Source organism: Rhynchophorus ferrugineus, unplaced genomic scaffold (genome assembly GCF_030347505.1).
Source record: "Rhynchophorus ferrugineus isolate W39M unplaced genomic scaffold, kcgeb_rfMv2 rfM2, whole genome shotgun sequence".
Taxonomy (NCBI): Eukaryota; Metazoa; Arthropoda; class Insecta; order Coleoptera; family Curculionidae; genus Rhynchophorus; species Rhynchophorus ferrugineus.
In genome coordinates, this window is record NW_027472581.1 from 69,814,894 (window position 1) to 69,830,309 (window position 15,416).

Consider the following 15,416-nt stretch of genomic DNA (forward strand, 5'->3'; position numbering starts at 1 on the left):
ATTTGACGTTCTTAAACTATTAAACGTGTCGTGTTTTGTTGATATCGTTGAAATGTATGTCACAAAAACCGTTACATGTCATATCATTATTACAAATCGGCAGATTCCTTGATAAGAAGGTGTTCATGGGTCCGTTTGCAGTTTTTTTTTTCTGAGAATATTTTGGTTCTAATGGAAGATCTTGTTTTATGACAATTTGTTACGACCATCTAATTTCAAGCTTAATTAGTTCAGTATACTGACCAGTCCAGTATTCTCTTATCTCTACTTCATATAAATTGGTCAATGAAAGATTTATTTAAACTTTGTTTTTAGAGTCTTCATGTAAGACGCAACTTTATTAAAGTAAATGGTAGCATTCTAAATAATACTAAAACATCAAACATAATTATTTTCAAATATTCAATGGAAAACATAACTATTTTTTCACATAATAACTTTCAACGTTAAATAAATCAACAGTATTTTATAATGTAAGGTATTCGAAGTGTTGTGATTGCCATTAGGATGCCATAGTTTTTCTCAATCCCTAAAGAACGACTAAGGAAGTAGTTTTGATGTTATCACAAAAGTAGTGTGTAATATGAAATATTAATAGTTCTTTATGAGAGGGCTGATATTTTCATCAATCTCTGGATGCAGCTCACATCCCTCTACTCATTACTCTGAAAGCTGTTGTGAAACTGTTACATTTCGCTCATCTCATAATATAAGACACCCTGTCTTTTATGTCACTCAAGGCCGTATTACTAACGCGATATAACATCTAGAGGGAAAGGATTATTAATTTACTAAAAAAAACTGTTTTATTTTACGGAAAGAAAAGGCAACCTGTTGAATGGCGATACAAACCGATGCTGAGGATTCTTGACATAACTATTAAAAAAAACAGACCAACCCATCTCACTCGTTCGCCATTTAGGTAGTTTTAGAAACAGGTGGCCGAATAATCAAGGCTGTATTACATAACGCATATGTATCTATTTAATTAGTTTAACTAAAAATGTTATAATTGTTATTATACATATAAGAAATAAAGACAATAAGAAAAGAATTAATAACTAACAACAAAAGGGAGGCATGAGTTCAAAACTCATTTTATGTATGATCCAGGTTTGAGTCTTAGGTTCGCGTAGATTCTATAGTTTATATTCTATAGTGTTGCTGTTTGCAAATATAAAACCGTGCATTAAATAATTGGACAATTATTTTAAAGACTAATTTACAAAATATTAATCGCCTGCTTGGTTGGCGAAGTGGTTAAGGCGACAGGAGTGTCCACATACTGTTGGGTAGGTTTATGTTTGGGATTGTTTAATATTTATGCTTGTCCTAGTCAAGAGTGCAAAATCCGACAAGGAAAATGATCTCAGTCATGCCAGCAACTAGGATGGATAAAACCGGATGCCTTCTGGAATGATTTCTAAGTCACTCACCAGTCGGTAGGTATGTAGGTATAAACCCTCATTGGCTTATACATATAGAAAAATATATTAAACAATATTTCTAAATTATATTTTTTATTTATAAATAAAGGAACTCAAAAAATATAAATACTGATTAAAAAAAATTAAATTATAGTACATTCATATATATAATAATAAATTAGAAAAGATCATAGAGTTGTTAAGGACATACGGCAGAAATTCTTATTTTCCTGGGACCAATCCAGCTTGAGCAGCTACACCAACATAACCAGCGACCAGTGGTAAGTTTTCTTGAGCTCGGTCTCTCACTCTACGAACACCTTTTTCCTAAATAATTGAAATATTAGTCCATTGCCCCTCAAAATGTGTAAAAATATACTTACCACAGATTTAAGTTGTTTCTTCAACCAACCGGGTTTGGCTTCTGTACTGCCGAATATAGTTGCAACAACCAAAATAACGAAAACAAATATATGAAGGAATTTCATGATTGTTATTGAATTTATCGATCTACGTTCGAAGTCGAATAATAGACAAGTGATTGATACCAGCACGCGAGAAAATGTATATATAGCTCGCAAGATCGTTCGGTAATTTTTATGTTTTTATGCGCCATATCGCTCAAAGTGAATCCCGTTACAGGGAACTATTAACCTTTTCGTACGGCATATCTGATACATCTCACACATGTTATTTCCATTCATTACTTGGTAATTTTAATGTATAAAACAGATACCCAGTCTGGGTATTCCACCAGAGGATTTACAAGCTATGTGAAGTATAAGAAAAAAGGCAAAAATAAAAAGTTACTAAATATTTAAGTATTTTGTTATAAACTATATACACTAAATATGGAGAAGGATATGTATAATAGTGCCACATTCTTTTGTGCATTCTTTCTAGCAATTCGGAATCACATTTATTCTAATATATAAAATTAAAATTGGTATAAATAAAATTTATGAACACTAGTGACCGCCCTTTGGTTCAAATTCGACTACAATTTTTTAGTTATTCATGCTTCTCTCATAAATATAAAGGGAAAAAATTAAAAATATGTAAATATGTTAATAAAAGGCATTTCTCAATATAAGATCTACACCATGGAAAATTATATCAAAATCAATAAGACTATTTTCAGAACTGTAACAAATTCAGAGCATCAAATATAAGTATACATATCTTCAATATTATGTTCTAAGCATAAATATGGAATAATAAATGAAGTAATATATATTTGTATAATAAAACAAAGATTTATATTTGATTCCAACATTTATATTAAAACAATAACGAACACAATTATATAATATATTTTTTTCTATTTAAAAACGTATATAAAATAATTAATTTAATTATTGATTTTTGAAAATTGGGATCTATAAAGCAAATATTGAAAATAATTTATACAAAGCTCAATCAATAAATTATCATATAGTCAAATATATTATTACATTATTCACTAAGTACTTTCATATTTATCGTACAAATTTGCTTTAGGATGTTAACAAATCTACTGTTAATAATTTTTAATTTCCTCTATTTGTCATGAGTTTCATCTTACATAGATAAAAATTACGTGGTTATTTTAGTTTTAATTGTGCAAATTTTCTTATTAAATCTTTATTTATTAATTAATATAATATTAAATTACTTCATTTATATATTCATGTAGACTAACTTGTATCCTGATTTCTCTCATGAAATATGTATTACAAAAAAGCGCAATTTTAATTAAAAGAATAATTTTTTTACCTAAATTTTCAAATAAAATTGAATATCTCTTCATTGCACTCTTCGATATTACCCTGCAGATGGCTCATACCTTTTTATCTCATGTCCTATGCGGGGACTAACAATTCATCAACAAATGAATAATTGAAATTATATGAGCCTATTTTATATTGTTAATATACTTTGCAACATTAATTTTAACTCTTGATGCAAAAATTAACGTTTTTACTACCTGCAATATTAGGTTAGTGCTTTGTTAAGTTACGCATTCACTAAAGAAACTTGAAATCTATGAATTACTATCAGTCCTTAAGCAGGAACAATTTTTCTTGGCTGTTTTCTGTTCATCAGACACCAATTTACTGACTTAAATTGGTTCGAAGATATTCTAAATATCTTGTGAAAAAGGGGAGACGATTCTTGTTATGCTGAAATTTTGATAATCTATGTGTTGATACTATTTTCGCATATGTCGGATTTTTCTTTCACAGCTCTATATATAAAATCTTCTATATATAAAACAGATACACGAATTTATTCTCTCTACAAAAAATGTAAAATAGAATAATTGCACCAGGTAAGTCCCGTAGGCATTGACGTTATTCATCATTAAAAAAGAAGTAATATAAGGAAGGGTCATAATATTGGTTGAAAAATATGAAACGCCCAGAAGCCCAATCAGCGAAGAAAAGGAGTTATCTATAGCTAACAGCTTTAAAGTCCTGGATGAGTTAGAATTTTGTTGATTTTTGACTGATTCAAATTCTCTTGCATATATTGAGAGATTATCGTATAGTTGATTGATCTGGGTTTTTTGGCGAACAGATTTTGATTGACTGCATACAGGTAATCCAGAACTTGGCCGCTAAACATTTGATAGCTTATTTTGTAGTTGCAAACATTTTTTTCAAATATCATTATTGCCACAATCATTTGATACCAGTGACTGAATAATAAACAGGTTAAGATAATGCCGTTAAAACAACCCCAAACTCATCATATCTCGTTTGGAAATCCTTGCACTTAATTATCATATTGATTATTTATTTATTTTTATGAAATTATGCAGATGAGGTACCTAAAATTTGGCTGAGAAAAATGATTTTTTTTTAATTTAGAAGATAAAATACTCTTGTGCTCTGACGAATTTTGAAAATGATAGCTGGAGTGTATACGCAAAATTCCCTGAAGCTAATTTTCATCCATTTATTTGAAAACAAGGGTGACTCATTAATAGAAGATCCGTACGTAAAAACATTCTCATGTAGTTTACGAACAGCTTATTACCAAGAATAGTTTATAATTATTGATTTATCATCTTGCACATTATTAACACTATAATTCTATATTTGTATCGGAAGGGACCACCTGGGTAATTTATTTTTTGAGAATAGAAATTTGCGCTTAGCTATTTTTATTTTACCAATTTTATTCATATTATTTACAAACACCAATAAGCTAAATAAATTACTTTTTCTTAAATTACTAATATAATTTGTAAGTTTACCAAGTTACCAAACGTTTATGAAAAATTAACATGAAATGTAGTATTAAATAATCGCATAAATAATTTTAATATTATCTTCAATGATCATATAATTGATAATATGAATAGCTTTTAAATTAAATTAATATTTCTAAAGTATTATTATTAATTTTACTGGAGTTGTTCCATGTCACTGATATTTTACATAAGGTAAAATTAAATAAGAACTTTTTATTTAATATAATTAATGTTTTTGTCATACATATAGTTATTTCTCGCCAAACAGAAAAAAACCTGGAATTAAATTCTACCAAATATGTTGATTTATCGCGCACAAATCCTAGTTATCATTACAAGATATTATTGTATAAATCTATACTCAAGCCTATTTAGCCATATGAAATCCAACTATGGGGATAACCGCTGGCAAATCTAATATGTCAATGATACTATGGTTCCAAAATAAAGTTTTGTGTGCCATTGTAAATGCTCCGTAGTGTGCTTCAAATGAAATGATACAACGCGATATTCAAATATGTATACCTCCTTTTACCAACTATGAGTTTATCTGGACTGAGCTTAAAGTTTAACCTGGCCTCCGAACCACGGTCCTCAGCATTAAGCCTACCGACTGACGAGTGACCAACTTAGAAATCATCCCAGAAGACATCCGGTGATCCTTGTCAGATTTTACACTCTTGCCTAGAACATTCACAAATTTCAAACAATCACAAGAATAAAAATTTTATATCAAATGAAATACATTTATTTACAATAACAGCAATATAAGAGATCACTTAGATTTTGTATGTATCTTGATCCAGGTACCGACGAAAAATTCAAAATACTTTGCAGAATCACGAAACAATTTCTAATTATTTGGAAACATTAACCGTGAATCAATAGTAAAAACAATCTTAATTAATCCAATAAAGGTAATATTACATTCATTGTAGTGAATGGATTGAATTATAGCTTTACAAATAGTGTATTACAAGAAATAGTTTATGATTATTATTTCATCATTTAGTAAATTATTAATAATACAGTTATACATTCTTATCAAAGGGCACGACCTGTGAAACTAATTTCTCGAAATTGGAGTAGTGCGTTATGCTATTTTTAATTTATCAATATGTATTAAAACTTAATCAAAAATATCTTTCTATTAATAGAAGTACTTTTTAGATGACTTTAATAAGCCACAATTTTCTTTTAAATTAATTTTGCTGGATAAATATAGCTGATTCCCTAAAGTCTGTTATTATGATTTCTATTCATGTTCTTCTCTATAACTGAAAATGTATGTAACATAAAATTAAATAATAACTTTCAGTTAATATAATTGTTTTAAATATTATTGTGGTTTATAAATTTACTTAGTATTTTAAGAAAGTAAAATATAATAAAATAAAAAACATTTATTACATTAAATATATTTATTTAAAATAATAAATTAATGAAAGATCACAGAGGAATTAATACATATGGCCGCCTTATTTTACAGTGAGGGTATATTTTTATTTTCCTGGCACAAACCCGGCTTGAGCAGCTACACCTACATAACTAACAACTAGTGGTAGATTTTCTTGTGCTCTATCTCTTACTCTGCGAACTCCCTTTTCCTAAATAAAAAATATTTTGCTATTAGTTCAAACTCCCTCATTAACGGCCTTGAAAAATATACATACCACTGACTTAAGTTGCTTCTTCAACCAACCAGGTTTAGCTTCAGTGCTGACAAATATAGTTGAAACAACCAAAAGAACGAAAACAAATATAGGAAGGAATTTCATGACTGTTATTGAATCTACGCTTGAGTCGAGTAAAAGACAAGTGACGATGATATAACGTGTACGAGAACTTATATACAGCTTTTAAGCTAGTTCGGTAATTTTCTTCTTTTGATGCGCCAGTGAATCCCAGTACAGGAAACCATTAACTTTTTCATCCGGCCTATATGATACATTATATGTATATTATTTCCTCTAATTATTATATCTTAATTTTTAAACCATATATTTAGTGCGACAATTTATCTAGATGAGGAATAGAATTATTTGAGTCAATAGGTGAAAAATAAAAAACAAGTATGCCATTACAGGAAAATGTATTAAGACCAGCTCTTTGTATGATATACACTCTGGACTTACCGCATTAAACGAAAACGTTGATACATTTGCGAATGACACAGAAATCCTAACAATTGGAGATAACAACAATTAAACATTCGAAAAGTTACAAATAGCTATTGCCGAAATCCAATAATGGAAAGAAAAATGGCGCATCAATATGAAACAAAATAAATCAGTACATATTGATTCCACCAACAAAAGAATCAAGCACAAGCCAGTATGTACAAATCGACAAGTCAATAGCAAGTATGATATAGATGTTCCAAAAATTAATTTTAATAAACACACACATAATTTAAAGTTTTTCAAAACTTCAAATCTATTATTGAAAAGGATCAACTTTCAACTATATGAATATGAAATTAGAGCTACGATTGTATGTATTGGAACAATTTTATAAATACTTAATTAAAACTATGTATCAATAAATACTTGGATGCAAATTTTGTTATACGTATTCCAATTTGGATGGAAAGAAGATGTAAAGAAAAAAACTAAAGAAGAAAGAAGAAAGAAAATATAGTCGCCACCAAAAGTGTTATAATGTTAAGGACTTATAACATACATATTTATACTGGGGCTTTTTCAATAAGGGTGGATAGATATTGACGAGGATTTAAATAAGTTGTATGTGTGGTGTTAAAAGCAAAAATTTATCGGAAGGTATATTCAGTTGTTAAAGAAAAACACGACATATGCGAACATTTCATCTTAACATAGATTGATAAAATTCAAGAACAACAAAAATCGTCTGTCCTCTTTATTTGCAAGGTATTTAAGTTTTCGCAAGCAGCTTTTGATTTAATGTAATGTCTGGTGAACAAAGAACGTGAACGGCTAAAATATTGTTCTTGTTGAAGAACTTATAGTAATTGATATAGTTCTGAAGACATAGTATATCATTGTTTGGATTTAACATTATTTTTATGTGGTGGACATTTTGTTGTGTTAACTTTTAACTCATTTCAGGTTTCACCAGCAAATGCATTTCCTAACAACCACAGATGACAGGTTAGAGATAAATTAATTTGTGCATCAAGAATTAAAATGATTTTTCTAAAGTGTATTACCAATTATAAAAAAGTTTCATGTAAGTCTTATTCCTCATTTGATGCTGAGCTGTTAGTTTCCAAGTGGGACATCAGACAAAGTTGAAAGCTGTAGATTACCGAAAGATATGGAGCGCAAATTAAAGATGAGCTATCTGCAAGGGCGAAATTTCACAATTATATAAAATAATAACTTGAAATAAATACATCTACTGACGCAAAAACTACAGCTATTGTTTTATCGATCGAAGAGTGGAATAAATCAGCAATAAACGATGCAAATTTATTGTTTTTGAATCTAGATAAAGAAATTATTATTTTAATCAGCCAGTTCACGAATGTATGCATTCACAATGGCAGTATTATCGGTGGTATGTTTGGAAGGGTGCTGTCTGAGTATATACCGGTTATTCCGAACTTGACCACCATATTTTGGATAGCTTATATTGGTGCTTAGAGCAAATATTATTTTCAAAAACGCTCATTTTAATAATAAAGTTTTTCCGTTTAGACGTTTTGCTCAATCTTGCCTGATCATTTGGTATCAGCGACTGAATAACAAACAGATTAAGTAAATGCCATCAGGACAATTCAAACGTCAGCATATCTTTTAAAAACCCCTACATTTAATTATCATATTTATTTATCTTTATTAAATGATTGTGTTGATGTTTGTTAAGTCTTACAGCAACCTCAAATAAACAATATCATAAAATAGGCTAAATAAAATGTTGATGACGATGCACTGAAGGCATGTGTCGTAAAATCTCACGAACTTAACTGAATTAGTACAAGCACGAAACAATTACCAATTATTTACGAAATAATAAGCCTCACTCAATAATAAAAAGTTCTTATATACCCCAGAGATAATAAGACACATATAATAAATACATTTAATTATACCTTTGCGAAAAATGTATTCAATGTTTGTATCAAAAGGTACGACATAAGAATTTTATCCCTTAATTCTCGGGATTGGTGTTTTGGCTTCTGCAATTTTTTACATTAATTAAAAATTTTAGAAATTATTGAATAACATTTTAGTAATAGTAACCATTTGCTAATTCAAAATACAATATAAATAATAATTATATTAATTATAATCAAAAATCTACAATATAAGTGACATAGGTCAGTTATATAAGACCTAATATGATATATTGTATTTTTCATCTAACGCAATTAACGAGACAGTAAATATAAAAATAATAAAAGTAACGTAAAATATGTTATTTGAGAAGGAGTATAATTGGAGAACAAACATCCCACAATATTTCTCTCCTAAGAAGAAATAAATCAATGAATCAAATGTGTATTGAAAATTATCAACCATCAATTGTAGTTTGAAATATTAAATTATTATATAGTATATTATAAGAACATAAATATATTTTTCTTTTTTTTAATTTATATTAATTTTAGTTTAACATTTCTGTAAAAATATACAAGGTGAAACAATAAAGTATCTCTGAAAAATAGCTCAAAGTCGCAAGCGAAAAGGAAAATCTTTTATTAATTTTACTGGATTAAAATTCATTGTAATTTATAAATTTTAATTTAAAGTAAAAGTAAAAGAAAGTTTACCTAACATAAAAAGAATTTTAATTATTATTTACTTAATATAATTGTTATTTTAATAATATTATTGTTATGCGTATAATTATTTTGTATTTTAAAGGTTTAAAATATAATAAAATAAAAATCCTATATCAAATTAAATAAATTTACTTAAATTATAATAAATTAAGGAAAAATCACAGAGAAATAAAGAACATATGGCCATTTCATATTACATTAGAAGAAAACTTTATTTTCCTGGAACTAATCCAGCTTGAGCAGCTACACCCACATAACCAGCAACTAGTGGTAAATTTTCTTGTGCTCTATCTCTTACTCTGCGAACTCCCTTTTCCTAAAGAAAACAAGTTTATTAGTTCTAATACGTTCACCAACGGTTTCGAAAAATATACATACCACTGACTTAAGTTGCTTCTTCAACCAACCAGGTTTAGCATCAGCGCTGCTAAATATAGTAGCAACAACCACAAGAACAAAAACAAATATAGGAAGGAACTTCATTGTTATTTAATTAAAAATTTACGTTCGAACAGTATAGTAAAGCTTAACTGATGACGGTATAACCGAGCGCAAGAATTTATATACCGCTAGCAAATTACTTTGGTGCTTTTTTCTTCTTTTACTTCGGCTCAGCGTTTAAAGTGAATCCCCGTATGGGAAACGACTCGGTGCTTTATTTGGAACATCCGGTAACAAACATTCCTAATATTCACTATTGTACATAACACATACATGAATAATGTTTAAAATTCATTATTAAGAAAGAAATAAATTCCTGTTACCGGCAATACCTTAACTAGAAATTAAAATATACACATTTATCTTTATTTATTGTCATTATATGATGCACATTTGCTGGTATATTTATTATATTTGCTAATAGATATCTTCATTTTATTTTGAATATCTGTTTTAAGATAGTTAGTTTTAGTTAGTCTCAGTTTAATAATATGTTCAATAGTTATTACATACATACCTAAAACAATTGTTTACAGATTAATATTAGATTCGCAATTGAAATAAAATACACTCCCTGAATGACATTTGCATCATACCAGGGTCGGCATTTATATTTCGGGAATAGGAAAAAACAAATAGTTAAGCTGCGAATATAATTTTATTGTTTTTCAAAGTACTCGCCACGATGATCGATACATTTTTGCATACGCTTAAACCAATTTTTAAAGCATTTATTCCATTCCGAATCAGGTATCTTTAAAGCATGATTTTTGAACGCTTCAATAGCTTCTTCAGGCGATGAAAATCGTTAACCACGCAGTTTATTCTTCACGGATGGGGACAAAAAGAAGTCATTGGGCATCAAATCAGGACTGAACCGTAGATGATCCATCAAATCGATGTTCTGAGTGCTCAAATAGTCTCCTGTTTGAGCCGATGTGTGAGAGGTCGCATTGTCATGATGAAGAGCAATCCGGCGTCTCTTGTTTATTTTCCATATTTTACCGAAGACTTCTGGCAAACAAATGGTTGTGCATTAATCAGAATTTACTGTCCTACGATCATCTAGAGGCACTGTTGCAATATAACCAGTTTGCCCGAAGAAACAGACCACCACTTTCTTTGAAGTGCTTCGTGCGCGAACAACTTTTGTTGAATTTGGTTCATCTTGGACCACCCATACAGTCGACTGCTGCTTACTTTCGGGCTCATACGAATGTATCCATAATTCGTCACCTGTCACGACTTTATAAACGTCTTTCGAATCACCGCAATTTAATTTCTTAAGCATTTCTTTGCACCAATCGACACGAGCGATTGTCAAATTGTGTGAGATCTAACGCGAATATAACTTTTGCACAGCTAAATGTTCATGTAAAATCGCATATATGCCGGTGGAACTAAAGCTTAGGGAGGCCTCAGTCTCACAATAGGTGACATGACGATCTTGCTTAATCATTTCACACACAGCATCTATGTTTTCTGCCACAAGAGCCGATTTTGAACAGCGAATTACGACTGCGATTGAATTTACTAAACCAGCGATACATGGTGGTTTTTGATGAAGCTTCATTGCCAAAAGCCAAATTAAGTCGACTGATAAACTCTTGTTGTGATAATCAACAACGAAAATCGACAAAATCATCGCACGAAAATGTTCACCATTCAGTTCCATTTTTTTGCCGAGTTGAAACTTTCAACTATATATAAAATAAACAAATGACCGTGCGACAAAATGTTCTGAGTACGTATATCGATAAAAATGTCAATCTTTACGATGGAACCGTCAGATGGACTCACATGACAATAGTGTTGCCAATTCCTGAAATATAAATAGTGACTCTCGTATCATCACGAACATCCTAAGACTATACCTAGTAGTTACATTGATTGCTGGGAAAAAGTTTTCTGTGATATATAATTAAACGGATCTCTGAAGTAAAAAGTTATAGTCCAGGAGAACAATCCACATCGACACTAAGACGAAATAATCATGGTGATAATGGGCTTGCTGTGCATGTTATGAGGTCAGCAAAAGGCAGTATTATAATGTGATAAAACTAAATTAATTTATTAGACACATACTCTATTAGACACGATCAGCACTATCAATAATTATTTACTTATATTATATAGGACTACAGAACAAGTCCATAGACTTCTAAACCAAATAAACACTGATCTAAATGCCAAAAGATATTGTTCGGCTGGTTTTATAGACATATCTCAGGCTTTTAACAAACTATGGCATACGGGCTTGCAGGTTAAACTAAAGAAACTTCTCCCTCATCCGGACTATCAGTTACTAAAATCGTATCTCACTGATAGAAATTTTATTGAAAATCAAAGCGATGAACATACCGAATTAAATCCCATATATTCAGGAGTTCCGCAATGGTACTGGGTCCAGTACTGTATCTTCTGTATACGGCCGATCTACCCATCACAAAAATAACTACTGTGGCAACATACGCAGAAGATACAGCAATCTTAGTTTCCCATGAAGATCCAGTCACAGCATTAATAAACCTACAAACCTACCTGGAGCAAATACAATTATGGTTGAAGACATGGAGCATTAAAGCCAATGAAACAAAATCTATGCATGTAACGTTTACCCTGCGTAGAAAAACATGCCCACCAGTGAATATCAATCATCCTCAACTCCCCCAAGCAGAGCATGTTAAATATCTTGGTATGCACTTAGATCGACGCCTAACCTAGAGGAAGCACATACTCTCTAAACGGAAAAAACTTGGACTTAAATTGTATCAAATGTATTGGCTCATCGGGCGCAAATCCAAGTTATCATTAGATAACAAGGTATTGCTGCATGAGTCTATACTCAAGCCCATTTGGTCATATAGAATCCAACTATGGGGTACCGCTAGCAAATCTAATATATTCATCATACCACGGTTCCAAAATAAAGTGTTGTGTCCCATTGTTCATGCTCCGTACTATATTTCAAATAAAGTGATACAACGCGATATTCCTCTAGAACCTATAACGAGTGTAATTAAACGTGTTTGTATGAAGTATTTCGAAAGAGTGTTAGTGCATCCCAATGCACTCACTAATCAGCTAAATATGCGACGTGATAGTGCGTAGACTAAAACTTTTATCACCACCTGATCTGATTACTGGACATATGCAGACTTTAGAATAAGCTTTAGAATAAGACTACTTGTTTAAGATAATTAAGATAATATTTTATACAGAAGATTGCTTAATGAAGTGATTTTCTACATGCCATGTATACATAATCTAGACATAAGAAATACTTATTGTCAATAGGGCATATTGTGAAATCACGAGGAGTATGAACGACTGACTTATATTTCCATATGTAATGTAAGAGCCCTCTCCGAATAAATTTTATAACAGGTCAATTGATATTGGTCCCCGGCCTACCATGGTATTTTTGCCTGGCCCATACAACTTATTACTTCATCCATGAATGATACTTTCTTTACTATATTTCTGATGTCAAGGATTCTGACTCCGGTTGCTCTAAATGGATACCATGGATACTCCTTTTATAATAGTAGGGGACCCAGTTGAGTTCAGTTGTCAATATTTTTTTAGAACTGCTATGGTTCTATAATGCGAATTATATTATGAAAATACTTAGAAATTATGTTATAACCCGCTTAATGATCTGTATTAACCAATATAGCGCTACCATCAGCAAAAATCAAATCGATCAAGAATTGCCTACTTTAAAATATATCGGCCCATAAATAAAAATCCCATAAATATATCAGCTATTAAAAAACTGTGGAGAGAAGACATCTCCTGTAGGATACCGGCTAAGATATCAAGTAAATCTAATAGATTGTTTTATACTAGCACACTGATGGTACTTTCACAAGATGCCTAAAATTTTAATAGAACATATTTAATTTTACTACCCAAATTCAATGTCAAGGGTCAGTGTGTAAGCCGAAAACACAACGAAATTGTTTAAATAACTACTATCTCATACAGTTATAAGCTCTGTAATCAATTTTAAATAAGAATTTCTTTGAGTTTTTGAAAAGTTACAGAGATTTGTTAAATCGCAATCGACATGCAATCAAGACAACTATCCAATTTTTTTTATATTTAACATTTTTTTATGAATTATAACATAATACTCATCACTCAGTAACTCCAAAGTCTAATAACAAAGAAACTATTCAACTACATTCATCCAGATTCTTCCAGTTTCTATTTCAAGACCAACATAATCCAAGGCCATTTATTTCATTTAAAAATTTCCCTTTGCTTTCAAATTAGAATTTCGATTTAGAAAAACGTTCAATTTCACAATATTTTTCAAATAGTATGGTGTCATAAAATGTTGGGATACCTTTTATAAACTAGTTTATATTGTAAACCTTTAAGTTATCATATACTTAATAATATATTACTAGTAACTATGATGTATATTTAATATCTTAAATAAATTAACATTTAAAAAAATCTGTTCATCTTATTGGAAGCAGCAATAATTAGTAGTTCCCCATACGGGGATTCACTTTTAACTATATGAAAGACAGAAGAAAGTACCATACGTACGTGAGACATATATAAACCTACGCGCTCACTTGTTTGATTATCAGTTCCACTGCTTTCTTCGTTCCATGTAGCAACTAATAAATTAACCAAAAATCATGAAGTTTCTTCCTGTCTTTGTTTTCGTTATTTTAGTTGTTGCAACTATATTCGGCAATGCAGAAGCCAAACCCGGTTGGTTGAAAAAACAACTTAAATCTGTGGTAAGTATTTTATTCATTGTTTATTAAAATAAGAACTAATACATGGTTTGTATGTACAGGAAAAAGGTGTTCGTAGAGTGCGAGACAGAGCTCAAGAAAATCTGCCACTGGTTGCTGGTTATGTTGGAGTAGCTGCTCAGGCTGGATTAGTCCCAGGAAAATAAGAACATCTATGGACTTTTTATTTCAATAGTGGCCATGATTTTAATCTCTCTGTGATCTTATTTACTTAATTTATTACTATTCTAAATAAAAATACTTATTTTATGTAGAATATTTTATTTCATAAACTTTTTATTATTACTTTCTAAGCAGTTAATACTGATAGCTATGTTATTGTAAGAAGGATATTTTATTATATTGCTATATAATAGTGTTATCATCTTGTAATTTATTAATTTTTTTATACTTATATTAAAATGTAATACTTGAATTCGTGCAGTTCTGCGTCGATTTTTGCTGTACGAATAGGAATTGTACAAATAAAAGTGTCATGAATTGTTTTTCAACAACTAAATCTATGATTGTTGCAGATATAATAAAAGAATCAGCATTATAGTAATGAATAGAGCACAAATAATACTACAAATACAATTTATTAATATTTCAGAAAAAATACAATTAAACAATTAAGGTTTTGAAGCGATATCAAGAACCAAATGCATGGTATACGACATAGAATAGCTATTCTACGTATGTCATTAAAATACGGATATCTTTAAGTTAGTCTTTAAAAATTTGGAAGAATAAAACAATATAATTTAGTCATAATCTTATATAGG

The 15,416-nt window shown here is 30.1% G+C and overlaps 4 protein-coding genes across 4 annotated transcripts; 1 reads left to right on the top strand and 3 right to left on the bottom strand.

Moving 5' to 3' along the window:
- Positions 1-1,494: 1,494 nt before the first annotated feature.
- Positions 1,495-1,976, bottom strand: LOC143190278 (cecropin-A1). The gene is made up of 2 exons (XM_076394484.1): positions 1,811-1,976; positions 1,495-1,754 (listed from the first exon to the last, which is right to left on the bottom strand). Exons 1-2 carry the CDS (start codon positions 1,913-1,915, stop codon positions 1,650-1,652), a joined length of 210 nt encoding a protein of 69 aa, XP_076250599.1. The 5' UTR covers positions 1,916-1,976; the 3' UTR covers positions 1,495-1,649.
- A 4,091-nt stretch (positions 1,977-6,067) lies between these two features.
- On the bottom strand, positions 6,068-6,497 carry LOC143190279 (uncharacterized). The gene is made up of 2 exons (XM_076394485.1): positions 6,339-6,497; positions 6,068-6,272 (listed from the first exon to the last, which is right to left on the bottom strand). The coding sequence occupies exons 1-2, from the start codon at positions 6,441-6,443 to the stop codon at positions 6,168-6,170; spliced, it is 210 nt and encodes a 69-aa protein (XP_076250600.1). The 5' UTR covers positions 6,444-6,497; the 3' UTR covers positions 6,068-6,167.
- A 3,046-nt stretch (positions 6,498-9,543) lies between these two features.
- Positions 9,544-9,969, bottom strand: LOC143191708 (uncharacterized). The gene is made up of 2 exons (XM_076397068.1): positions 9,809-9,969; positions 9,544-9,746 (listed from the first exon to the last, which is right to left on the bottom strand). Exons 1-2 carry the CDS (start codon positions 9,911-9,913, stop codon positions 9,642-9,644), a joined length of 210 nt encoding a protein of 69 aa, XP_076253183.1. The 5' UTR covers positions 9,914-9,969; the 3' UTR covers positions 9,544-9,641.
- Positions 9,970-14,470: 4,501 nt separating this feature from the next.
- On the top strand, positions 14,471-14,901 carry LOC143190280 (cecropin-A1). The gene is made up of 2 exons (XM_076394486.1): positions 14,471-14,634; positions 14,694-14,901. Exons 1-2 carry the CDS (start codon positions 14,530-14,532, stop codon positions 14,796-14,798), a joined length of 210 nt encoding a protein of 69 aa, XP_076250601.1. The 5' UTR covers positions 14,471-14,529; the 3' UTR covers positions 14,799-14,901.
- Positions 14,902-15,416: the final 515 nt, after the last annotated feature.